The 26,748-nt window shown below is 39.3% G+C and overlaps 1 protein-coding gene across 11 annotated transcripts in view; it reads right to left on the bottom strand.

The window, feature by feature from the left end:
* Positions 1-26,748, bottom strand: part of Hecw1 (HECT, C2 and WW domain containing E3 ubiquitin protein ligase 1) — a 237,636-nt gene that overhangs the window by 69,359 nt on the left and 141,529 nt on the right. For all 11 annotated transcript variants that reach the window (XM_075970173.1, XM_075970169.1, XM_075970170.1 and 8 more), the window contains 3 exons: positions 26,104-26,198; positions 19,766-19,841; positions 15,361-15,530 (listed from right to left, as the gene is read on the bottom strand). In XM_075970173.1, the coding sequence (XP_075826288.1) occupies positions 15,361-15,530; positions 19,766-19,841; positions 26,104-26,198 (341 nt within the window). The remainder of the gene's footprint in view (positions 1-15,360; positions 15,531-19,765; positions 19,842-26,103; positions 26,199-26,748) is intronic.

The raw sequence follows: 26,748 nt of genomic DNA, 5'->3' as shown, positions 1-26,748 counted from the left end.
TGTCCCTAGAAAAGATTTTTTTTATGTTCTACAGGCTGCCTCTTTATTCAAAGGATTTTGACTTTTCTGTCTGGAAGTTTTTTTTTTTTAGTTTTACCAGGTCTCACTTAGTAATTGTTGGTTTCATTGTCTGAGATATTTATGTATTCTATATCCCAAGATACATTATATATGTACACATGTACATGTATATACATGTGTATATGCAGGTCTACATATATAATGACTAATTGTTTGTTGGAGATGCTTAAAGAGGGAAAAATCACCTGGGAAGTAGAGTAAAATACTACCTCAGCTTATAACAACGAGTCACATAGAATAAGGGGACTGGATGCATTATTTTCTTGGGATGGGGTTTCTTTGTATGTAGCTTCCAGACATGTAATTCATGCAATAAGATGGAGGGCAGTCTGTGTGGTATCATTCTAGTTTAGCTTGGCCTCTGTCATGATTTCTAGGTAAGTCCGTGGCTTTGTAGGAAGACCACTGACTCTGCGAGGATTAAACAAACAAACAAACAAAAAAACAAGCAAGTAGTGAAAAAGTCTATAAAGTTGGGCCTGGTGAGCTAGCTCAGTGGGAAAGGGCTCTTCCCAGCAAGGCTGATGACCTGAGATCCACTCCCAAGTGGGAAGAGAGACTTGGGTTCTGCAGGTTATCCTTCCCCTCAACACACTTGCTGGGGCACATATGTGCCAACCCACATGTGTGTAGAAAGGTTAAGAAAGGTTATTATTTTTATGCCAGTGAGTGTTTTTTCCTGTAGGTATGTATATATGTGTACCATGTATGTCCAGTCCCTATAGAAGCCAGAAGAGGGTTTTGAGACTCAGACCTGGGTTCTCTAAAGAAGAGCAAGTGAATCAATCATCTTTCTAGCTTTGGGTTGTTTGTTTTTTTTCATGTTTAGTTTTTGAGTTCTTTGCTTATTCTGGATTGTAACCTTTTGTGTTACTGGGAAAGATTGTTTCCCAATTCGTAGATTGTATCTTCACTTGACTGATGATATAGTTTGTTGTAGAAAATTTTTCTAATTTTATAAAGTCCCATTTAGTAGTTGATGGCCTTAATTCTGCTGTCAGTGTCCTAATCAAAACTCATTTCTTTTCCAATGAGTTCAAGTATATTTTCTAGTTTTCCACTATCAGACTCAGGTTATCAGGTCTTATGTCGAGATCTTTGATACATCAGAGTTGAGTTTTGTGTGTGGCGAGAGATAAAGATCAAGTTTCTTTTTTCACTCATAGCTACTCAGTTTGACTAGCAACATTTGTTGAAGATGCATTTTTTATTCTATGTGTATTTTTAGTCTTTTAAAAAATTAGATGGCTTATATATGGGTTTTCAGTTCTCTTCCATTGACCCATGAGTCTATTTTTATTCTAGGACCATGCTGTTTTTATTATGATAGTTCCGCAATATAACTTAAAATCTAGGAGGATGATATCTTTTTATCTCTAGTTATTGTTTTGGATTATTGGGTTATAAGGAAATACAGAATTTAAGATTACTTTTTCAATGTCTGAGAATTGTGATGGTATTTTGATGGGAATTGTATTAAATCTCTGGCTTGCTTTTGGTAGGATGGAGATCTCACAATATTAATCCTGCCAATCCAGGAGCATGGGGAATTATTCTGCCTTCTAGTATCTTCGTTTCTCTTTTTTTCCCCAGTATCCTAATGTATTTATTGTACAGGCCTTTCAATTCCCTTGTAAGATTTGGTCCTATATACTTTATTTTTCTTGAGGTTATTGTGAATGGTATTAGTCCCTTGATTTCTCAGAATATTTCTCACTTGTATTTATAAATATCACTGCAGTTTTTTTCTTTTGTGTGTGCTACTTTTGTATCCTTTCCCTGTATGACAGGATTCATCAGCCATAGAGGATTTCTGGTGGAGTCTTCAGGGTCTTTCACGCACAGCATCCTGTCACATGCATGTAAGGATACTTCCACTTCTGTCCTGTTTGCATCCCCTTTCCCCCTTCTCTCATCTTAGCTCTCTAGCAGACAATAGAGACAACACATTTCTATATGGAATGGGAGCAGGGGGCGTAGTCATCCTTGTACTCTCCCTGATGTTAGTGACAATGCTTGAGCTCCTTTCTCCATTTAGCAAGATTTTGGTGGAGAGATTGTAGTGTATTGCCATGTGTTGAGGTACGTTTCCTTATTCCGAGGTAATCCCTGAATTTTATCATGAAGGGATACTGGATTTTGTCAAAGATCTTTTCTGTATCTAATGAGATGATCACGTGATTTTTGCCATTTAGTTCCTTTCTGTGGTGGATTCTATATATTGATCTCTGTATGTTGAAGCATCCCTGAATCTTTGTGATGAAGCTGACTTGATCATGGTGGATAAGCTTATTTACATGTCTCTTGTTCTTAAGTGCATTATTGAGAGGTTTTGCATTTGTGTTAACCAGAGATATTGGTCTAAATTTTTCCTTTTTTGTTGGGTCTTTTTGTGCTTTTGGTATAGGACAACTTAACATCATAAAAAAGAATTTTGGGACATTCCTTTTTCATTCTGTGGACTATTTTGGGGAACGTTGATGTTGGTTCTTTGAAAGTCTGCTACAGTGCTGTGCCAAATCCATCTGGGCATGGGTTTTTTTTTCTTTTTTCTTTTTTTAGTCTGAGGTGTTTAAATTGCCTTTTCTATCTAATGGATGTTAAAGATCTCTCAAAACTATTCCTTTCTTTGTGATTAAACTTTGGTAGGTCCATATGTCTAGAAATTCATTTATTTCTTTTATAGTTTCTTTGTTGGAATGTAGATTAAAAAGAACCACAATTTTGTGTAGTTCCTCAATATGTGTAGTAGTGTTTCCCTTCATGATGGAGGAAGGTCATTGGTTAATTAAATAAAGAAACTGCTTGCCCTCATAGGTTAGAACATAGGTGGGTGGAGTAAACAGAACAGAATGCTGGGAGGAAGAGGAAGTGAGCTCAGAGATGTCGTGCTCCCCTCTCCCAGGCAGACACGATAGCTCTGTTCTCTGAGGCAGACACACGTGATGAAGCAAGCCGCCAGGTCAGACATGCTGAATCTTTCTTGGTAAGACCGGTACTACACAATTTATTAGAGATGGGTTGATCGGGATATCAGAATTAGCCAGTAAGGGCTAGAGCTAATGGGCCAAGCAGTGTTTAAATGAATACAATTTGTGTGTTGTTATTTCGGGGCATAAGCTAGCCAGGCAGCCGGGGTGCTGGGGACACAGCCCCGCCGCTCCTAATACTACACCTTCATCTCCAATATTATTCATTTGGGTCTTTTTATCCTCCCGTTGGGTAATTTGGCTAAAAGTTTCTTAATCTTAGTTTTCAAGATTGTTTTCATTTTGTTTCATTATTTTTAAAATTTTATTTACTTAATTTTAGTCATGAAATTTGATCACCTCTTCCAGTTCACTTTTTTGGTGTCTGTTCTTGTTTTTACAGGGCCTTTGGGTACATCATTTCTTTATTAATTTGAAAACTCTTAACTTTTTATATAGGCACATAGTGCTACAGACTTTCATGTACTGTATCCAACAAATTTTTGTATATTGTACTTTCATTTTCTTTCATTTGAAGGAATTTTTAAACTTTCTTCATCATTTCTTCTTTCATCCAACTGTCATTCAAAAGTGTGCTGTGTAGTTTCCACAAAACACCATGCTTTCTGTGGTTTATATTGCTGCTGATATTCAGTTGTATGCCACTGTTGTCAGATGGAATGCAATGTGTGACTTCAATTTTCCTGTTTTTGTTGAGACTTTGAATTTATCCTAATCAGTGTTCTCTTTTAGAGAAAGTTCCATGGGCTCCTGAGAAGAATGTGTATTCTTTAGTGTTTCAGACCTGGATGGTTAAGTTTCAGAGGAAAGCAGAGATTCGACTGAGGCTCTTGGTATGATATTTTGTGTTGAAGATTTGTGGTTTCTGGTCATCTGGAGCTGAAGAGTTTGGCTGTAATTAAAAAGTGACAAGAACCACTGAAATAAAACCTTTGCTTTATCAGGACAATTGACGGTGCTTGCCTGGAGCTAAGATATTAGTGGCAATTTAGAAAAGACCAACATCACTGAGATGCAGCCTACTGGGAATATGTCCTAAGAGTCAGAACACAGAAGCCTTGGTACAGAGGAAGATGAAGACTGTACCTAATGCTGGTAACTGAACTTGGCAGAATGTAAGAGTCTCCCAGGTGATACTGGTGTTGATGACATGGAATAGTCATGGAGAAGAGTTGAGGTTTTTGCTCTGTGAGAATCTAGGAGAGGCCACTAGTGAATATGCAGCCTCAGCTGAAGAAGCAGATCCTGAATTGAGGTGATCATGGAGAGAAGTTGAGGTTCAGCATCATTGGGCAGGTTCAGAGTCCCTGAAGAGAGTTCAGGAGAGGCTATTGGTAAAGGCACAGCTTCGCTGAGTGAAGACCCTAGCATTTCGGCGATGCCAGTACCATGGAACGACCACCAAGGACAGCAGCATCTGTGGCATGGAGCTGGCCTGTCTAAAGAATAATCTGCACATGCTGCCAATGATAGCGATAAATAGCCTGTCATTAGCGCTTTTGATCTTAGCCATTCTGACAGGTGTAAGATGGTATCTCAGAGTCATTTTGATTTGTGTTTCCCAGATAGCTAAGGATGCTGAGTAATTCCTTAAATATCTTTTGGCTATTTGAGATTCTTCTGCTGAGAATTTTTTGTTCAAATATGTATCCCATTTTTAATGGGATTATTTGATATTTTGGTACCTAGTCTCTTGAGTTCTTTATATATTTTGGATATGAGTCCTCTATCAGATGTGGGGTTGGTGAAGATCTTTTCCCATTCTGTAGACTGTCATTTTATCTTATTGACAATGTCCTTTACCTTACAGAAGCTTTTAAGTTTCAGGATGTCCCATTTATTAATTATTGATCTCAGTGTCTGTGTTCCTGGTGTTATAGTTGGAAGTAGTCTACTGTGCCAATGCATTCAAGGTTATTTGTCACTTCCTCTTCTATCGGCTTTAGTGTATCTGGCTTTATGTTGAGGCCTTTGATCCACTTGGACTTGAGTTTTGTGCAGGGTGAAAGGAATCGATCTATTTGTATTCTTCTACATGCCGCCATCCAGCGTTTACCCACTGGTCCTCTCATCCTTCTCTTCTAGCCATCCCTGTTCCTGTATGTCAGCTGCCAATATGCCGAAACTCTTTCTCCCTGTGGCCATTTAGTTCTTTTTAGACTTAGGAAGTAGGAGCCCTTCCTCTCATCCCACTTCAGTTCCCTGGGGGCACTACCTCTTGGCACAGACCCAAAGTATCCCTATCTCCTTGGTCCATGCCTTTTTAGACTCTTGGTTCTATTGCAGTTTCCCTACAGGAGCCCTTTCTTGTATTCCACCTGTTCTCTGTGGACTCCACCTCTTGGTGGGGAGGCTGGTTCTTTCCTGCAGACCTCTCAGCCTTTCCCCAGCTCACCTCCACTCCATTCTGATACCTGGTGACCTGCAGAAGCACTTTCTACCAGGGACTCAATAACCACAATACTCACCCAGGACACAGAGTAGGAGACAAAAATCAAAGAATAGCACACCCACTCAACAATGACAAGACCAGAACTCAGCATTAAAAAACATTTCAAAAACTAAAACTCCAGATGCCTAGAATAGATTTCAGCACAAACATAAACAGTCAAGATAATATGCCTCCTTTAAAACTCACTAACTCCATTGCAATAGGCCCTGAAAAATGCAATTTTGCTGAAGCATGAGACAGAACTTCAAAACAGCCATTATGAATGTATTTATTTTTTCTTTTTCTTTATTTATTTATTAAAGATTTCTGTCTCTTCCCCACCACTACCTCCCATTTCCCTCCCCCTCCCCCAATCAAGTCCCCTTCACTCATCAGCCCAAAGAGCAATCAGGGTTCCCTGCCCTGTGGGAAGTCCAAGGACCACCCACCTCCATCCAGGTCTAGTAAGGTGAGCATCCAAAAACACCAATGATAGCCTTTGCTGGAGAGGTTGTGGAGAAAGGGGTACACTCATCCATTGCTGGTGGGAATGCAAACTTGTGCAACCACTTTGGAAAGCAGTGTGGCGGTTTCTCAGGAAATTCGGGATCAACCTACCCCTGGACCCAGCAATACCACTCTTGGGAATATACCCAAGAGATTCCCTATCATACAACAAAAGTATATGCTCAACTATGTTCATAGCAGCATTGTTTGTAATAGCCAGAACCTGGAAACAACTTAGATGCCCTTCAATGGAAGAATGGATGAAGAAAGTATGGAATATATACATATTAGAGTACTATTCAGCAGTAAAAAACGACTTCTTGAATTTTGCATGCAAATGAATGGAAATGAATGTATTTAAAGACCTTAAATGTACATGAATAAATAAATGCCCTAATGAAGATGATGAAAACACAATAAACAGTTAAATGAAATAATTAAAAATTCAAAGTATGTAAGTAGAATTTAACAGGGAAATAGAATCACTAATGAAATTCAAACTGAAATAAAATTGGAATTAAAAAATTTAAGATGGCAAACAAAAACCTCAGAGGTAAGCCTCAGCCTCCCCAACAGACTACAAGACATGAAAGAGATAATCTTAGATATTAAAGATAAGGTAGAAGAAATGAATAGCACAGTCAAAGAAAAATGCAAAACATGAAATTCTTAATGAAAACTCACTACTTAATGAAAAATGGGCCAAAGCAGAAATCAAGAATGAAATTGAAAGCATTTTAGAATTGAATAAAAATGAAAACACAATGTACCCAAACTTATGGGACAAAATGATGCACCTGAAAGCTTTAGGAGTAATAAAACCAAAATTGAGTAGATGGCAAATAATCAATAAATAATCAAAGAAATAATCAAGTATAGTTCTGAAATCAACAAAGAGGAAATAACAACAAAAACAATGCAAAAAATCAGTAAGAATAATAATTCCTTACTAAATCATCTAAAAGAAAGTAAATCCAATTTAATAAAATTAGAGATGAAAATGGTACATCATAACAGACACCAAGGAAGTTTGAGAATCTTCAGATATACTTTAAAAATATGTATGATACAGAACTGGAAAACCTAAAAGAAAAGAATTACTTTCTTGATATATATGACCTACTAAAGTTAAATCTAGGTCAAGTAGGCAAGTTAAATAGACCCGAAACCCCTATAGAAATAAAAGAGTAATACCAATAAAAAAAAACTCTGCCAGACCATCGGGTCAGATGGATTCAGTGCAGAATTCTATTCACACCTTCAAAGAAGAATTAATGCCAATATTCCTCAAAAATAAGAGGCCACTCTTACTCTGATAAAAAAAAACATACAAAGACCCAATCAAAAAAACAAGAAAAGAAGAAAATTATAGACCAATATCCCTCATGAACATAGAAATCTTCAATAAAATACTTGCAAACTGAATCCAAGAGGACCGCAAAAAGACCACCCACATTGATCAAGTTGGCTTCATCCCAGAGATGCAGGGATGATTCAAAATTCATAAATAAACAAATGTAATCCACCACATAAACAGACTGAAAGATAAAAAATCACATGAGCATCTCATTATATGCAGAAAAGATCTTTGTTGAAGTCCAACATCCCTTCATGATATAAGTCACAGAGGGACTACATAAACAAAGGACACATCTCAACATAATAAAGGCAATTTACAGTAAGCCCATAGCCAGCATCACCCTAAACAGAAAGAAATTCAAAGCATTTCCAATAAAATCAAGAACAAGACAAGGATGTCTGTTCTCTCCATACCTATTCAATATAGTAACTAAAGTCTTAGCTAGAGGCAATGAGACCACTGAAGGAGATCAAGGGGATACAAATAGAAAGGGAAGAAGTCAAAGTATTTTTGTTTGCAGATGATGTGATAGTATACATAAGTGGCCCTAAAAACTCCACCAGGAAACTTCTAGAGCTAATAAACACCTTCATCAAAGTAGCAAGTTATAAAATTAACTCACAAAAAATCAGTTGCTTTCTCATATACAAATGAAAAACACCGAGAAAGAAATCAAACAAATGATACATTTCACAATACCTTCAAAAAAGAAAAATCTGTAGTTACCTCTGACCAAGCAAGTAAAAGACTTGTATTATTAAAAACATTAAGATATTGAAGAAAGAAACCGAAGCATTCAGAAGCAATCTACAGATTCACTGTGATTCTTATCAAAATTTTAATATAATTCTTTATAGAAATTGAAAAATTAATCTTCAACTTTATATGGAAACACTAAAATTCCAGGATAGTTAAAACAGTCCTAAATAATAAAAGGACTACCACCATCCCAGATTTTAAGTTGTACTTCAAATAAAAACAGCAGGGTATTGGCATGAAAGTCAACACTTTGACCAATGGAATTAAACTGAAGATTTAGACATTAATTCACATACCTATGAAACCTATTTTTTACAAAGAAGCCTAAAGTGCACCCTGGAGAAGAGACAACATCTTCAACAAATGGTGCTGGCCAAACTGGATGACTGTATTTAGAAGAATGAGAATAGACCCACTCTGCACAAAATCTACAGCAAATGTATCAAAGACCTCAACGTAAGAGACATGATGTTAGAGAAAGTCAGGGAATGAACTTTAACTCATTGTCAGAGGAAAGTACTTCGTGACCATGGCACTGATGATAACCCAGGCAGTGGGACTAACAATTATTACATGGAACCTCATGGACCCTGAAAAGCTGTATGACAAAGGATACTGATGTGGAAGTGTCATATATCAATCTGTTGATTTCATTGGCTAAGCAATAAAGAAACTGCTAGGCCCATTGGATAGGCCCACCCTTAGGTGGGTGGAGTAAACAGAACAGAATGCCGGGAGGAAGAGGAAGTGGGGTCAGACTCCACAGCTCTCCTCTCCGGAGCAGACGCAGGAGAGACGCCATGCTACCTGCTCCAGGGAAGACGCACGCTATGAAGCTCCGACCCAGGATGGACTTAGGCTAGAATCTTCCCGGTAAGCGCACCTAGGGGCACTACACAGATGATTAGAAATGGGCTAAATTAATATGTGAGAATTAGCCTAGAAGAGGCTAGATAGGAATGGGCCAAAGCAGTGTTTAAAAGAATACAGTGTCTGTGTAATTATTTCGGGGCATAAGCTAGCCAGGCAGGCGGCTGGGTTTTGGGGACACAGCCCCGCCGCCGCGTCCATATTACTACAGGATACCATCATTTGGGCAAAATGGTAGGCTACAGAATGGGAAATGGTCCTTACCAATTATACATCTGATAGAGGTTATTATCTAGAACATCTAAGAACTAAAAATACTGACCCTTAAGAAAAGAGAGAACTCAACTAAAAATGGGCTACAGAAATAGATCTCCTAAAAGATGAAACACAAATTTCTGGTAAACAAAGACATTTTCAGCATCCTTAACTATCAGGAACATTCAAATTAAAACTACTTTGAAATTTCATCTTACTGCAGTCATAATGGCCATGATAAATAAAATAAATGCCAGTATTGCTGGAGAGAATGCATGGAAATGGTAATATACAGGGCTGGTGGGACTGTAAACTGGCACAGTTACTATGGAAATCAGTGTTGTGGTTTATTGGGAACCTGGTAATCAATTTACTTCAAGATCCAGCTATACCACTCTTGGGCATATATATCTTACTGCAGAGATACTTGCACAGCCGTGATTATTGCTGCTCTGCTAATAGTTGCCCCAGATTGGAAATAGCCCAGATGTCTATCAATTGATGAATGGAGAATAAAAATGTGGTACATTTACGTAGTGGGATAATATTAATCTATTAAGAAAAATGAAATAATGAAAGTTAGAGGTAAATGGATGTAGCTAGAAAAAATTCATCCTGAGTGAGGTAACCCAGGCCCCCCAAAACATATGCTTTTTCTTATATGTGAATATTAGCTTTTAAGCCTTTAATATGTGTGCTGTAACTTATATAACCACAGAAGTTTGGTACCCAGTAAGGATCTAAGGGGTAAGAGAGGATCTCCCAAGGAAGTGGAAATGGAATATATTGTTATGGAGAGAGAAAGAGGAAACTAGAATCAGAGGATAAGTAAGGAAACATATGGAAGAGGAGGGTAAAGGAGGAAATCTAGGGAGAAACATCTAATTCTAAAGGACATTTGAAAGACCACATGGAAGCCTATTATTGTAGAAGCTTCTAAAACATATACATACATGAAAAGAATATAAATACAGTCACCAAATAACAGGGGAGACAATATCCCATATAGACATCTTATGCCACCAAGTAAAACCCATAGTGCTAGTATTTGCCACATCTTGTTGACTCCTTGGCCAAAGGGGTCACATCACAGGCTATTTGCAAGGCTACTGGTTGCTCTCCTGATGGTAAGGCCCTATGGCTGAAGACATACTTACTTATGCCATTGAACATTGAGCATCAAGCTGGTGCCTACTAGAAGCTTCACTTGTACAGACCAGCAGTACTACTGGCAACTTTGTGGTACTAGAAGTTACTCTGCAGACTGTTAGAGGATTAAAGTGATTATCAATATCACTCAGCTACAATCCCTGCTACTTACAGTAATGACCTGCCTGTAAGATATACTGGTGCAATAGTGGCATAAATGTTATTAGAATAAACATCCACTTTCTGATCAGATTTAAGGTCCAATCCATGAGGTGGAATCCACGCTTGACATTGCAAAAATGGCCAAGAACTTGAGACTAAAAAGGTCACAGAACTAGGGAAAATTCTGCTAAAGGAATGTAGCAGTAAACAGTTCCTAATGACATTCTGCTATAACCATCGATCAGTTTCTTGCTCAACCCATACTAGAGAAGCTTCTTTTGCAGTAGATGGGAATTAACACACTGATTCACAACTGGATGATATTCATAGAGTGAGAAACTTTGAAGCACTCAGTCCTAAATGGAATGTTTCCATCAAAGCCCTTCCCTCAAGGCTCAGGGATCTATGCATAAGAGGAGGTGCAAAGATGGTAAGAACCAGAAGTGACAAGTGACTCCAAGAAAACAGTCCTCCAGACATAACAGTACTGGCCCACATATGAACAAAGAATGACTGTGACAGCCCACACAAGGACCTCACAGGCTCAAGCCAAGTGGGATGCTAGCATTGAGAGGGAGAAGAGGACATGGGGTCTCATTCCTAATAAAGAAGCTATCTGCAGTTGATACCCACTGGCAAAAGGAAGATCAGTTTCCTTTAATGGAGTCACAGGATATACCAACCACACTTCAGGTCAGGCTCTGTACCAAGAAGCAGTTGGCCCACACAAAACAAACTCAAAGGTATTCTTAAGTCCTTTCTTTGGGCATACTTTTCCTTATTTGTTTTCTGTTTGTTGTGATTTTAATTTTTGTGTTTCTTGTTTTATTGTATTTTGTACTGTATTTTTACAATAATACAATTCTATCGTATTTATTTTTTGTTTTTGTTAGAGAGAGGGAATATAAGTTGGCTATGCAAAGTATAAAGAAGTGGTGGTGGAGATCCTGAGGGGACACTGGGAGAAGGAAAAACATAACCAAAATATATTGTATGAATTTTTTTTCAATAAAAACTTGGTAAGCATCCTTAGGCACCAGGGAAATGCAAATTAAAACTACATTAAGAATACATCCTATCCTAGTCAAAGTGGCTCACCACCAGGAATCTAGATAAACACATGGTGTGGGAAGTTCTTCTGTCTATGTGTTGCTTTTATTGGTTAATGAATAAAGCTGTTTTGGCCAGTGGCTTAGCAGAATAGAACTCGGCAGGAAAACTAAACTGAATGCTGGGAGAAAGAAGGCAGAGTCAAGGAGAAGCATGGAGCCACCAGTAGTAACCTTGCTGGTAGGCCACAAGTCTTGTGGTAAAATATACAATAATAGAAATGGGTTAACAAAAGATATAAGAGCTAGCTAGCAATATGGCCTTGTTCTACATGTGTGAGAAATCTAAAGAAACGAATAAGTACTATCCAGTATCTCACAACGGATTTTGGTGTAGATGACTTGTCCTCAAAAGTAAAATAATGCATTCTTAAGTATATAACACTAAAAATCTTAAACAGCATTGAAATTGTTTGTATTTACATGCAAAATAGAGAAGGTGCCTGAGTCTATGTAGATTTGTTCTACTTAGTATTCCTTATATACTTTTGGAGGGTAATGATTCCACTTTTAGAATTTTTTTTCTTGAAAATTTCACTTGGTTTGTATTTTGTATTGCATTTCAATATAATTTGAGCTGGATACACAACTCATTCCTTACCCCACCCTTCATACTTTGGTTGAGGAATATAAAGAGCATACATTTAGAATAATACTACCATGATTTGAATGAGAAATATACACCATAGGCTCTGGCACTCGAAAACTTTGAGTTGGTGCTGCTGTTAGGGCAGGGTTTGGGAAGATGCAGTCTTGAGGGAGGAAGTACATCACTAGGAACATGGTTTGAGAGGCGATACCCGGCTTTGCTTCCAGTTATCATCCTCTGCTTGATGTCTGGAGTTGAAGATAGGATCTCTGAGCTTCCGGCAGGCATGTCTCCTCTACTGTTATTGACTTTCCTTCTGGAATCCTAAGCCAAAATAAACTCTTTCTTTTCTGGCATTTTATCAAAGCAATAGAAAAGTAATACAGAAGTTGGTAGCAGAAAGTGAGATGTTTCTGTTAAGAACGTGACTATGGTAGGTCTTTTTTTTTTTTTAAATTTGGAGTAGTATAGCTTTAGGGCTATTCTATTCTACTAGAAGCCTGAATGACCAGCGGTATTGAAATCAGTGCTTGACATTATTAAAGAATTAATTTTTTAAAACATGCGAATAAAATTTCACATCAGCCAGTATCTAGATTTTCACCTTAATCCGAGTCTTATCAAGTACAGAGGTATCAAGAAGGGTATATCTATCTGTTTCGTGCCATTTGGCACCGGTTGCCAGGGACAGAGGAATTCTATAGGGACAGAAGCAGCATTTTCCTGGTATTTAGTTGCCAGCTGCTTTGTGGAGTTATGTTTCATTGTTGTTTGTTTTCGTGGCACTGGGAATTGAAGCCAAGGCCTCAGGCACAGGTGAGCGATGTCTACCTAAGCTACAACTCTCGTATCAGATTTATTGAGCTAATTTCAGGTGTAGCATTTTAAATGCAATGCATAAACCCAAGGACAGAGAATGAGAGCACTTTTCAATATATTTCCAGAGAAAAAGTGATTTCAAGCGAAGAATCATAAATCTCATAATGTTAAAAGCATTCTAGTTGACATTTTTAGTACCAAGCCATTTTGATAGTGGGGTTTAAGAAATGTTTTCTACGACTTCTACTACCTTTGTGACAAGTGTGTTAGGCGAACTTGCTCACTGTTTTTCAAAAAGAAGTAATTACTATAGCGTTTTGTGCTATCCACAGGGATTCAGTAAGTAGCTCAGAAATTATTGGTAAGAATATCTGGGATTGAATAAACATGTCACTGTATATCCGATATTCTTTAATAGTGATACTTTTCAATGTTTTATAATCTGTTCATAACTGTTAATAGTAGTTCAAGTGTAGCTCAATTTCCATTTCAAAACTCTAAAAAGCCTTCCTGGGGAGCCTGGAAGGGGTGATTTAACTTAGCAAGGAGATGGTACATTTTAAGAGACAATGAGATAGGTCTGTTTCCAAATATTTAACTATATTTTCTTGCCCACAATGTTTGAAAATTCCACAGTAGAATAAGAATGATCTACTCTGAATAGTCATGGAAGAGCTATGTCTAATGCAAGTGTGTTAGGTTGGGGCACGTCTCCATCAATTACAGGTGGATATAAGTGGGTGGGTGAGGGTACCAGGCTTAAAGGAAAACTGATGACTCAAAACTGCAGACCTTTTAACAAGCCATGTTATGCTTTGAGCTGAGCTCTGTGCCTGCACAGCCACACTTTCCCCTTCTGTATCAGAGCTCACTCACGCCTGCCCTGCTTCCTGTGTCTCCAGCCACAGCTGCCAGGTCGTGTTCTCAAGTGATCAGCTGAAAGTCAAGGAGTCAGACAAGCTGAGCCAAGTTCCTGCCTGTTCTCTAGGAGGGGAGTTAGTGAGTCCCAGCATCACACATGATTTGTTGAAGAACTCCTAACTCCTGGGTGGTGGAGAAGACACACTTAGAAGTAGAGACGGTCCTTTACTGGTGCGATGAAGTGTTCAATACTGGAAACTGAGATGCAAACCACTCTATTCAAACCACCAAGATGGTATGAAAAATTAGGTTTTGTGTCTATCTAAATCAAGCAGCGTGTAACCAAATCAGGGATATTCTAGGGATGACTGGTTTATCTAACCCAGGAAGATGATGACTTTAGTATCCCTGGAAGACATCTAGAGGGTCACATTTGTAGTTTGGAGCTCTCGGTGATGACAACCTGGGGAGAGCTATAGAGAAATGGGAGTAATCGCGTTTAAATGCGCTTTTCCTGCTTGCAGGCACCTGTTCTGAATCAGAACGGAACCCACTGGTGATGTGGCAGAAGGAAAAACAAGTTCTAACTCGGTTAAGTATGATTGGAAGGGATTTACTAATAAGCTTGCTTAAAAAGTACTAAGTTACACTGAAATAAGAAATTTAGCTGAAAGGTTCTGCCTCGATTGTTGTTCAGATATAAGTTCAAGATAGGTAAGACGCTAACCAGTTTCTCCTGGACTACAGGAAAAGATAAAAAATGAATTGAAGTTCACACTTCTGACTTAAGTTTGGATAAGGTCTGTTGAGTTCTGCTTTACCACAGTCTGTTCATCAAAACTGTTTGTTCTTATCTGGGAAGGTAAACATTTGCCAGACAGCCTCGAGGAAGGGCCAGTGTTCCACAACTATAGGTCTTGAGAGCTGATTCCCACAGCTCTATGAATAAGTTAAAGGCTTTGTTAGTGGAAAAATGTCTTATTGATAATTGCCCAGAAAAATGTAACTTCTGGCAGGAAATCTAATAGTCACCTACAGGTGAAAGCTTATGCAAGCTTATAACCTGTGTCTCTGTTGAGCACTGACTAGGACCCCAGTAGTAAAGATTCCCTCCTTTCTCTCCCTCCCTCCCTTCCTTCATTCCTTCCTGCCCTTTTTAAATCTCTAGATGCCTGATTGGGTTGGTATTCTCCCAGACAGAGCCTTCATTACCTGATATTGTCTGGGACAATGATTCCAGGTCCTGGAGTTCAAGTCATCAGAGAATGTGATTCCTTAAAGGCCCGAGTCTCGCGGTCATGAGTTTAAGAACTGAATCTGTGCTCCACAAGAAGATGAGCGCAGGGGTGGGCTCATCACCATTGTTTTTATTTGATCCTTCTAGTTTTCTTTCAGCACCCCCACACCCTAGCACTCACCTCTGCCTGCCAGATGGGGTTCACAGTGTTGCCTCTGATCGTGGATCTCCTCTCTTGCCCATGATGAGGGAGGGCTGGAAAGATGCTGTGTTTCCCAGGCTGAATGGAAATCTTCAGATAAGGGTCTGGGTTGAAAAACATCCCCTTCTTCAACCCCATGGCTTGGAAATCTATCAAATAAATGACATTTTATTTAAGTATATTTTAGTGGGCTTGAGTACCTACAAGTCCTATACAAGACCAGATAATCCGAAACATTGATGTGGTGGTTTAAATGGGAAATGTCCCCCATAGTTTCAGATATTTAAACACTTGCCCATAGTTGGTGGTACTCTTTGGGCAGGTTTTGGAAGGTGCAAGATGTCACTAGGGACAGGCTTTGAGAGCCTCACCCTACTTCCAGTCCACCCTCTGCATGGTGTTTACAATTGAAGATGTGATCTCTCAGCTTTCTGATCCAGCCACCTACTGGCATTCCTCCCTGCCATAATGGATTCTTTTCCTTCTAGAACCATAAATTTGATATAACTCTTCTGTAAGTTGCCCTTGGTAATGTTATTCTTTTTACAGCAATAGAAAAATTAATTTCTATTTTTACAATGTTTAGACTATTTTTCATCTCATTACAAAACAAGGACTGGTGTGTATATACACAGAATTCCATTTGGAACATTTTTGGCATATGTTATCTTGTATTTGGGAAAGAAATCCTTGCTATATGTCAGTTCAACTGGTACTGTGGACACTTTATTTTTCCTGAGAGGACACTGGCCCTGATTGGACTGGGTTTCTGGTGCTCCACAAACAGATTAAGAGGAAGAGAATGAGTAAGAGGTTGGGTGTCATCAAAGGTGGTGGACATGGAAGAAAACTAACTGGAAATATGTTAGATAAAAGATATAAAGTTTTTCCCAAGGTGAAGACATAAGAAAACCAAGGGTAGTAGTTTTATAATAAATGTGGCTTTCATTGAGTAAGGATAAATTGAAAAAAGGATTTGAAAAGTAAGCACAACCTCCATGGAGCTAGACTTCTCAAAGATTAGAGTTCTGGGAAACCATGGGGTCAGGAAGAGGAGACGTTGGCAATCCACCTGTCTAACTTAAGATGTTTGATTATAAGTAATTTCATGTTGTAGTAGGAAAGTTTATTTTGAATGCATGTTCTTCAGTTGATCTAACTGCTTCTTCTACATAAGTTCCAAGTCAAAATTTCCATTATTTCTTCATGAAAACTCTTGCCATCCTGGTGTTTCTCAACCTCCATGGCTGTCCAGTTGGTTTGTTAGAATCCCTGTCTCTTATTTTATACTCAGAGTTGACTTGTGTCTTGTCAGTTTCATGGTATTTGGGGGGCTTTGCTTAGTGTTTTTTCTTGAGTCTCTGTTGCAAGTTTAAAACATGGACCAAAACTACCATGGTGATGAAAGGGTTGACCTGCCTTACATGTCCTGATCACACCCATTACTGAGAGAAGTCAAGGAAGGAACTCAAGCGCTATCAGAGGCAGAAACCATGGAGGAAAGCTGCGTGGCGGCTTGTTAACTCTTGCTTGCTCAGCTTGGTTTCTTAGACAGCTCAAGCCCACTTGCCCAGGGATGGCAACACTCACAACGCATCGTTCAGCAAATAAAACATTGCCCCACAGGCTTGGCCATAGGCCAGACTCGTGGAGGCAGTTCTTCAGCTGAGGTTCCTTCCTCCAAGGTGACTCTAGTTAACGTCAAGTTGAGGAAAAATAACCATCACCTTTAGTTATGGATTATGTGATATTTTTCTTGTTTATCTTTAAGGCATGGAGTATATTTTGATATTTCCATTGGTATTTACTCTTTCTTATAATTTCTTTCTTTCTTTCTTTCTTTCTTTCTTTCTTTCTTTCTTTCTTCCTCTCTCTCTCTCTCTCTCTCTCTCTCTCTCTCTCTCTCTCTCTCTCTCTCTGTGAGGGAGGGAGAGAGACAGAGAGACAGAGAGAGAGAAAGGGGAGCTGGAACAAGGATGGATGCTAGAGTGAAACCTGTCGGGGTGGGCTCTCTCTTTCCATTATTTAGTCCTAGGGTCTGGACTCAGTTCTGCTATGAAGCAATTTTACCAACTCCCTCTTCTAGCACAGTCTTTACATTTATTGCAGACAGATATAGTGAGTTAAATGAACATAGATAGAAAATCTGAATACTAGGTATCTGTGACTTTTTCCGGTTTCCTTCTTTAGTTGTCAAGTTTATAGTCCTGTTACATATCATCGCTGGAAATTGTCATTTTAGAACAATTAAATTATATACTATGGGCAACAGGAGATGACTATACCTAGAACACCTTATTAACCTGGTTTTGAGTCTTGCTGGGGTACAGAGAATTGTTTCCTGTTATGTCTAAGAGACTCTATCTGCATGGCAGAGACAAAATGGGGACCAAGGGACAGACAGAGATGTCCTGTCTCCAGTCACACCCTTTTTGGACCCCAAGATGCCACTGGAGCTTTGGTCACAGAAAATTACTTTTAGTTTCTGGACAATTCTTTTGTGATATTTCTTGTTTCTACTGTTTTTAAAAATAAGTGCAGAAATTGTTATTTCTTAAGCATTTCAAAAGAAACATTAAAATGGCAATCCAAGAGTTGCAAGCCTTTTATCCTGGTAAAATAAAATTATTAAAGTTTCCCTTCTTTACCTTTTTTTTCCTCCCACCTAAATAAACACATGATACTATTTTGGATACACACTTAAACATGCATTTGCCCTATTGGATACATTTGAACTTAGAAAACCACAGGTGACAATCCACCTCCCCCAAAGGCTCAGGAGACCTCTGATCCATAGCACACATAGCATGGAACATTGATTTGATGAGCGAAGGCTGCAGTTTTCTAGTTGTGGTCAGTAGAGTTTGTGTTTTATGCCATGTGTTCTCTTGAAGATTACTTAGCTGAGATGACTTGTGTGAAGGTCTGAGCCTTGTGTATCATTTTACCCAGAGCAGCTCAGTGTTCTTTTACACTTCTAGTGACAAAGTAATTTCAGGCTTATCAGAGTTCTGTATAGAAGGCAAAAATTTCCTGTAATTCCTTATCTAGTTTTCCCATTGTTAGCATATTACAGAACCATCATAAGATCATGAAAACTAAAAAGTACCTTACTCTTTGATGTTCATCAGTCTCCTTCAAACTGAAACATCCCCCGCCCCCCGAAGGGAAGATGAAGGGACACTTAGGAAGTAAAAACCTTACAAGTCCTGTAAGGCTGAAACATACAGGATCCACAAGTTCCCCACCTGGAGATCACAGGAGTAGAAAACAGCTGTCCAGAGAAGAGCATCTCTGCCCAGCGGAGCTTCTCGAAGAAGACTCTCTGATACGTGTTGCCTGGCATCCTATAGTGCAGCTGTCTTGAGCTGTCACCCCTGACAGGGTAGGCTTTCAGCGACGCAGCTGCCTCTGAGCTGTCCATGCTCTTTTAAGTGACCCCAATAAACTTCTTCAGTTGCCAAGCTGACTCCATTAAGATGCTACTTTGATCTGTAATCAATCCCCTGCCAGGGTTAATAGATCTCTCTCTCTTCGCATCTCCCCAGGAACAGCTTCACATAACATTCAACTACTCATTTTTTAACTTGCCTAAATTAAAATAGACTTCATTTGGATTCCACTGATTTCTTTCCCTTCACGAATGTAGTTTTGACCAACTCGGCTTCGATCTGCTCTACTGAGGTGGGCTGACTGCAAGTTCTGTTTAGGACTGGATGACCACTGTTCTCACCGGGCTTTCTTTCCCTTGCCCTCAGCAGACTCTTAATGCTGCTACCAAGACAACAACCTTCCTTCCTACAAGGTCAAAACACTCCCACCTTTATGACTGACTGAATTTCCATTATTCTTGCTTATTTAAGTGGGAATTGCCCAGATGCTTTTTATTTTTACTTCACCTCCACAGGTGAGGAAAAGGAAGCACAAAGAGATGGAATAACTTGAAACTTGTAGGTTAGAGTCAGATGACAATGGTAGGTATTCTTGTTCCCTGTACATGGTGGTTTGGATGATAAAAATTCCCTGAAGGTATTTGAACACTTGGTTCCTAGTTGGTGGTGCTGTCTGGAGAGGGTCACAGTGAGGTGCAGACTTGCTGGAGAAAGTGCATTGCTAGGCATGAGTTTGAGAGTTTAAATCCTTGTCCCATTTCCAGTTCCTCTGGCTTCCTGCTTGCGGAGGGTGATGAGATTTCTCTGCTTCCTGGTCCTCTCACACAGCCTGCTATTTGCTGGCATGCCTTCAGCCTGTCATGATAGACTCATAACCTTCTGGGACTGTGAACTAAAAGAAACACTCGCTTTTTTAAGTTGTCTTGGTGTTTATGACACCATCAGAAAGCAGCTAAGGCTCTGCATAAGGCTTCCAGGAGAGTAATACGTACCTGAGAGAGAGAAGCTGATCAGCCTCCTACTCCCTTGACTTTGCGCAGTCTCTTCAGAGCCAATACCTTTGAAAATCTGTAAAAACAAGGAAAAATGGAAGACATGGAAAACCAACATCGAAAGAGATACTACACTGTAGTAAGGGGCATTGAGATTCTAACAAATGCAAATCAAAACAGCTCTGAGATTCCATTTTACACCCGTAAGAATGGCCAACATAAAAAACACTGATGACAACTTATGCTGGAAAGGTTGTGGGGGGAAAAGGGAACACTTCTGCATTGCTGGTGGGCGTGCAAGCTGGTACAGCCCCTTTGGATGTCAGTGTGGCGATTTCTCAGAAAATTAGGAAACAACCTTCCTCAATACCCAGTAATACCACTTTTGGGTATATGGCTAAACGATGCTCAATCGTACCACAAGGACATGTGCTCAGCTATGTTCATAGCAGCACTGTTTGTCATAGCCAGAACGTGGAAACAACCTAAATGTTACTTGACTGAAGAATGGATAAGAAAATATTGGTACATTTACACAAAGAAATACTACACAGCAGAAAAAAATAATGACATCTTGAGATTTTCAGGCAAATGAATGAATATAGAAAACATCATATTGAATTAGGTAACCCAGATCCAGAAAGACAAATATCATATGTACCTACTCATAAGTGGTTTTTAGACATAAAGCACAAAGAAAACCAGCTTATAAATCACAATCCCAGAGAACCTAGACAACAATGAGGACCCTAAGAGAGGCATGGATCTAATCTACATGAGAAGTAGAAAAGGACAAGATCTCCTGAGTAAATTGGGATCATGGGGACCATGGTAGAGGGTTGAAGGGGAGGAGGGGAGAGGAAGTGAGGGGAGTAAAAAAAATGTATAGCTTAATAAGATAAAAAACCTGTACGTATTGGTATTAAAATGTTTCATTGTAGATTATTCATAGTTAAATAATAAATTTATTGGAATTAGATGAAATAATTCTAAACTCTAAAGAAAAATGAGTTTAAAAATTGCATGAATGGGCTTAGCAGGGTCATATGCTCTCGGGAAGAAATAAATCTCATGTTCACTCTCAGAACATAACACGAAGAAAAGAGAACAAGGAAAGCTAAATATAAGGAGATGAGAAAGGGCTGAATTCTGGTATTGAACATGAGTCATGAAAGAAGAAAAAGTTAATTGTTTTATTTTTTATTCATTTTTTTTCTCACTTTACATACCAAACCCAGTTCCCTCTCTCTCCTCTTCTCTCACTTCCCCACCTCCCTCCACTCCTCAGAGGGAGGTAAATCCTTCCTTGGGAAGTCTGGCATAACAAGTTGAGGCAGGACCAAACCCCTCCCCACTATATCAAGGTTGAACAAGGTATCCCACCACAGGAAATGGGCTCTAAAACGCCAGTTTATGCAGTAGGGATAAATTCTGGTTCCATTGCTAGTGCCCCCACAAAAGATCAAGCCACACAACTGTCACCCATATTCAGAGGGCCTAGTATGATCCCATGCAAGTACCCAAGCTGTCACTCCAGAGTCTATGAGCTCTCACTAGCTTGGGTCTGCTGTCTCTGTGGTTTTCCTCATCATGATCTTGATCCCCCCTTGCTCATACGATCCCTTCTCCCTCTCTTCAACTGAACTCCAAGAGCTCTGCCCAGTGCTTGGCTGTGGATCACTGCATCCGCTTTCATCAGGTATTGGATGAAGGTTCTATGATGACAATTAAAGTAGTCACTAATTTGATTATAGGTAAAGGCCAGTTTAGGCATCCTCTCTCCTATTGCTAGGAATCTTAGCTGGGATCATCCACGTGGATTTGAGGTGAGGAACATGATTAGCCTGACTGAAATATTGGGAATAATGGCAAAGCCTGCCTTTGAGTTCGCAGCTGGAAGGGCATCTCTCCATTATTTTTCATCTTAGACATTGCTTTCCCTTCCTACACTTGACTTTGTGGAATAGAGGCAGAACTTAAAACCACAATACTCAGAGAGTCTCATAAATATTTCATTAGAAAACAATTCGAAAATCTTCTAGTAAATGTTTGGGCAGCACTGACTGACCTTTGTATGTTAATCAATCATGAGTGTGATTTTAGCCTTTGTATGTTAATCAATCATGAGTGTGATTTTAGCACAAGCCCTCAAGTTTGAACTTACTCTGTTTTATCTGTCGCATTTGACAAACTGCTTCAAAGCAAAATGTGTTCTAAATTTGCCCTCTGAGAAAGGCTAAAAGAAAGAGGCTTAAAAGATAGAAATTAACAACTAGAATATTGTATGATTACTTCAGAACCCTTGCTGCCCTGGTATAGCTGGAATTATTTCATTTAGAAACTAATTTTCATAACATTATGAATAAATAAGTCTTAGACTTGTCGCATCACAGGATTATGGATGGACTTTCTTTTTTGTGCTTATTTGGGTAATTACCAGAGACATGCTGCAAACTTAAGTTGTGGATGGAAATAGAAAAACAGAATAAATTCACAAAAGACTATAAGGGGACTGGAAGGTGGCTCAGTAGGTGAAGTGCTGGCTGCGGAAGCATGAAGACAGAGTTCAAGTGCTAGCATCCTCATGCAAGTCCAGACATGGTGGCAGGCAGCTAGCTGTGTTACCAACTCTGTGGACACAGAGACAGAGCTCTCAAATTTTCTGCTCTGAGAGCTCAAACTGCAATTCCAATAAGAGACTCTCTAAAAATAAAGTTAGTGGCTCCTGAGGATGTTGTCCTCTGGTTTCATGCATACCTATACTATCGTGTGCAAACATACATATGATCAGTCTAAGTGAAATATCTACTCAACATCCTCTGAACAGAGAGAGAACACATTTTTTTTTTGTTTTCTTTTCTATTCTCAAAAGGCTCCTATGGTGGGTGCTACAGTTTAGACCTCTCTTGCGTTCCCATGATGGCTCTACAGTAAAGGCTTTATCCTCAGTGCATGTGGTTACTCGGAAGCTGTGAAAGCTTTAGGTGGTAGACCTAGTAGGGAGATGTTAGGTTACTAGGAGTAGCCCTTGAATCAGCTAGTAGGAGGCCAACACCTTCTCTTCCTTTTACTCCCCAGCCATTACGGTAAGAACAATGCTCTGTACAATGTCCTTGCCTTCCATGACATTCTACCTCACCTAGGACCCCAAACAAGACTAACCGTGGAATAAATCCTCCAAAATTGTAAATCAAACAAAACTCTGTTTAAATTCTCCCCACTACGCTTGTGCCATGTCCTGTGTTTCTCCATTATGTCCCCTTCCCCAGCCTTGCGTTGCTTCCCTTCCAGGCCTGGCAGGTCCACTCACACTGCTTGTTTTAGCTTACCTGACACCTCCTTTTGAAGTCAACAGCCATGCTGCATTACTTTGTTACACCTTTCCTTACATGCTAGCACAAGAAGCTTCCTGCTCCAGCCCTGCGGGCTTCAGATAGTGTTATATGGGGTGGGACAGTAACTAGGAGCTCTCAGTTAATTTACATTTACATTAATGTTTATAACCTCTTGCCACAACAGCTTCTCATCTACCAAAATAGACGAGAACCTCAGGATATCAAGACTAAATTGCAAGCTAATTTTATAACAGGACCACAATTGCTGCCAATGGCACAAATAAGGGAGATGAAAAAACCCTAATAAATATTTAGAATTTATTGCTATTAAAATTAAAGTTTTGGTTATACCAAAGGTGCCTTGGACATCTCATTTTCCTTCCTCAACAATAACAGGTTGATTGTAGTCTAATAAATTAACTCAACGGTATTTTGGACATGTTATAATGTCTATAAATAGTAACCCTTTCTAAAAAAAATAACGTACTACCAGCAATAATCAACAAGAAAGTAGATATTCAAAATTAATTGACCAACGGATTCAAAAAAACTTAGTTACATTTCCTCATTGAAGCAGTGTGCTTAAATCCCCAGATCAGATTACCAAAGCTTGTTTTAATTCAGAAGTTCACTGGATTGTACCAATAACTGGCATATGTTGCAAAATTAAAGCTAGGTTTGGTTTCTATTATAACACCATATGCTCAAAGAAACTACTATTTTTTTTTAAAAAATGATAAAACAATTAAACTTGTAGTCAATTGAGAAGGAAAAAACATTTGTTTTTGTCAGTCTTAATGTGCTAGAAATCAAGTAGAGAAATGCAAGAGAAACAACCCTGAAAACTGAGTTTTCATACTACCAAGAAATAAGAGCAAAAATAGCATAACCACCCTAAAAATGAATTACACATTAAAACTTCCAAGAAATTCCTTTCCAGCACGTCCACTGGACCTCCTCATGCTCAGTTTTAATATCAACATCATGGGACCAAGCAACCACTTTCTGATTGCATTTAAGACTTAAACTCTGCAGGACTCAACCTATACCTGGCATCATTATCAGGCTAAGAACCTATGGCCAGACAAGTCATGGGCTCTAGGGGGAGACCCCACTATTAATGCTCTGTTAAATGGGCACAGTATTTAACTGATTCATTTCTTTTACACCCATAGTCAATGTATCTCTCATTCTTCACCTGAGAAGTTTCTATTCCCAGTAGATGCAGTTGATTAACACAGTGCCCCACAACTGGCAAAGGTACGGAGAATGAGAGATCACAGCATGCTCAGTCCTAAAGAAAACATGTATGCCATGGCCCACTTTTTAAGGTTCAGGGATCACTGTGGAAGACGGGGCAACCATGAGGAAACAGTGTCTTCTTTACACATCAGGGAGCTGCACATATGAACTCAACATGATTGTGACATAACATGTAATGTCTATGCAAGCCCAGGCCAGATCAACGCCCAGTATGGAGTGAGGGGCTGAGGACAATCTCATCCCAAGCTGTGGAGCTCTTAGCATCTGTCAGCTACTGGGACAGGGAGAGTCAGTTTCTTCTACGATTGTAGCTCTTGGTAAGTGGACCACTCTAGAGTGGAAAACCACACATTCAAAAATATTTAGGCAGCAAAAATTCATCTCAAGCTGGGTGTGGTGGTGCATGCTTTTAATTCCTGTGAATAGGGAAGGTAGGGCTATGTAGATGAACTGTGTTTCAAAAATTCCTAGACCTGGATGGAGGGGGGAGGACCTTGGACTTCCCACAGGGCAGGGAACCCTGACTGCTCTTTGGACTAGAGAAGGAGGGGGAGGGGGAATAGGGGGAGGGGGAATAGGGGGAGGGGGAATAGGGGGAGGGGGAGGGAAATGGGAAGTGAAAATTGTAATAATAGTAATAATAATAAATCCAAAAAAAGAAGGAGGAAGAGAGACAACAGCAACAAACCCTAAAAACAAAATAAATAAATTGCCTTAAAATAAAAATAAAGACAAAGTTATTAAAATTAGGTGGGTGGGAAAGGTGAGTGAATTGGGGAAGAGTTAAGAGAAACTGGTAAAACTGATCAAAATAGGAAGTATGAAACTCTGAAAGACTAAAAGAGAAACACTACAAAGATAGACTAGACTGCAGTTTGGGTAAAGGTAGCATCTACTCCTGTAGCACTGAGTAGAACCACATAGAAGGGAGCAAAAGCTGTGATTTAAATCCTGGCGGCACACTTTTATAATCTCAGCACTTGGGAAGCATAGGAAGAATGATGTATGTAAATCCAAGGCTATCCTTGAATAGTTGGTTCCAGGATAGCCTGGGCTACACAGTGAGACCCTGTCTCAGAAGAACATAATCAACAACAATGACAAAAACAAAATGCACAAAAAGCAAAAACAAAGACAAATCTTGGATCTGGGATTCACTAACAGTGTGGCTTGAGGTACCTGGGACTCACTTGTTAGAGTTCTCATTTATGGAAAGAAAGGAGGTGAGATTCTTTTTTATCTTTTCTAGGCCTATCATTTCATATGACTGAGATGAACCTGAGGTGAGATAATACATTCAAATTAATTAATTTATTTGTAAGTCTCAAAAGAAATCAAAACATCAGAAATATAAGTATTCAAAATCAGTGAATTATAAATATGTTTCTTAAAGAAAGCCTCCCATGCTGCTACTAAGTATATCCCCATGGAAACATTTTGCCAAGGGAAATCCAGACAGTTGGCAGTTCTCTAACATTCACACGGCCTGTACTCTGAAAACGACAGCTTTTGCTGTCATTCCTTGTCACTAGTCTGAGGTGCGTGTGTGTGTGTGTGTGTGTGTGTGTGTGTGTGTGTGTGTGTGTGTGTAGTGTGCATTCTTAATTCAACTATCAGTGTGTAGGTACAAGTGCAGACATGTGCATATGGGTAAATGTGTTTGCATACACACATGAAGAAAACAGGAAAGCAAAGCACCATGGGAGTTGGGTCTGAGCAGGAGGGAGAACAGACACTTACAGGAGCTGCTGAGTTTTTGACAGTGACACTGGGGGTTGTGGCTCGCAGGGCTCCGCTCACGCCATGGTAGTATTTGAAGCAGATCTTAGTTTCAGCTGGAAGACAGAAATCAAATGGAGCTGAGTCGTTGAGAATATTCTAGGAAGTCACAGTCATAGCACAAAGGGATCTCTCCAGCAGAGCAAACCAATTCCTTTCAGGAGCCAGTGCGTGACACCCGACAATGATGGTTTACATACGGCCTCCTGGCCAGTCTGTTTTTCTAAAACTACATCACAAAAACTGTGTTGGCTTTAACACTTAACATTTAATATATACCCAAAGTTAAATAAATTCACTACTCAAGCATCTTGGCATCCGGTAAAGCAGTTTACTGGATGTTATTACTTTTAAATCTGTATTTCTAAGATTTTAGCAAGTTTTATTTTATCATTTCCTATCATATAATTCATTGCAATTAATATCTTGATAATTCTAAGAAATACTGAGAGGTTACTAAAATACATAGAGGAAAACCATATTTTGCAAACTCCTGTATTTATCAGTGGTAACTTTTTGTATAGTTATAGACTCAGATCTGTTTGCAGATGGGAAGCAGAAATGATATGCTTTTGGTAAATCCCACTGGCTGTGTTTGACTCTGCA

Source organism: Microtus pennsylvanicus, chromosome 4 (assembly GCF_037038515.1).
Source record: "Microtus pennsylvanicus isolate mMicPen1 chromosome 4, mMicPen1.hap1, whole genome shotgun sequence".
Lineage (NCBI taxonomy): Eukaryota > Metazoa > Chordata > Mammalia > Rodentia > Cricetidae > Microtus > Microtus pennsylvanicus.
The sequence above is the reverse complement of the archived record's forward strand: the minus strand, read 5'-3'. Positions and strand labels throughout refer to the sequence as shown.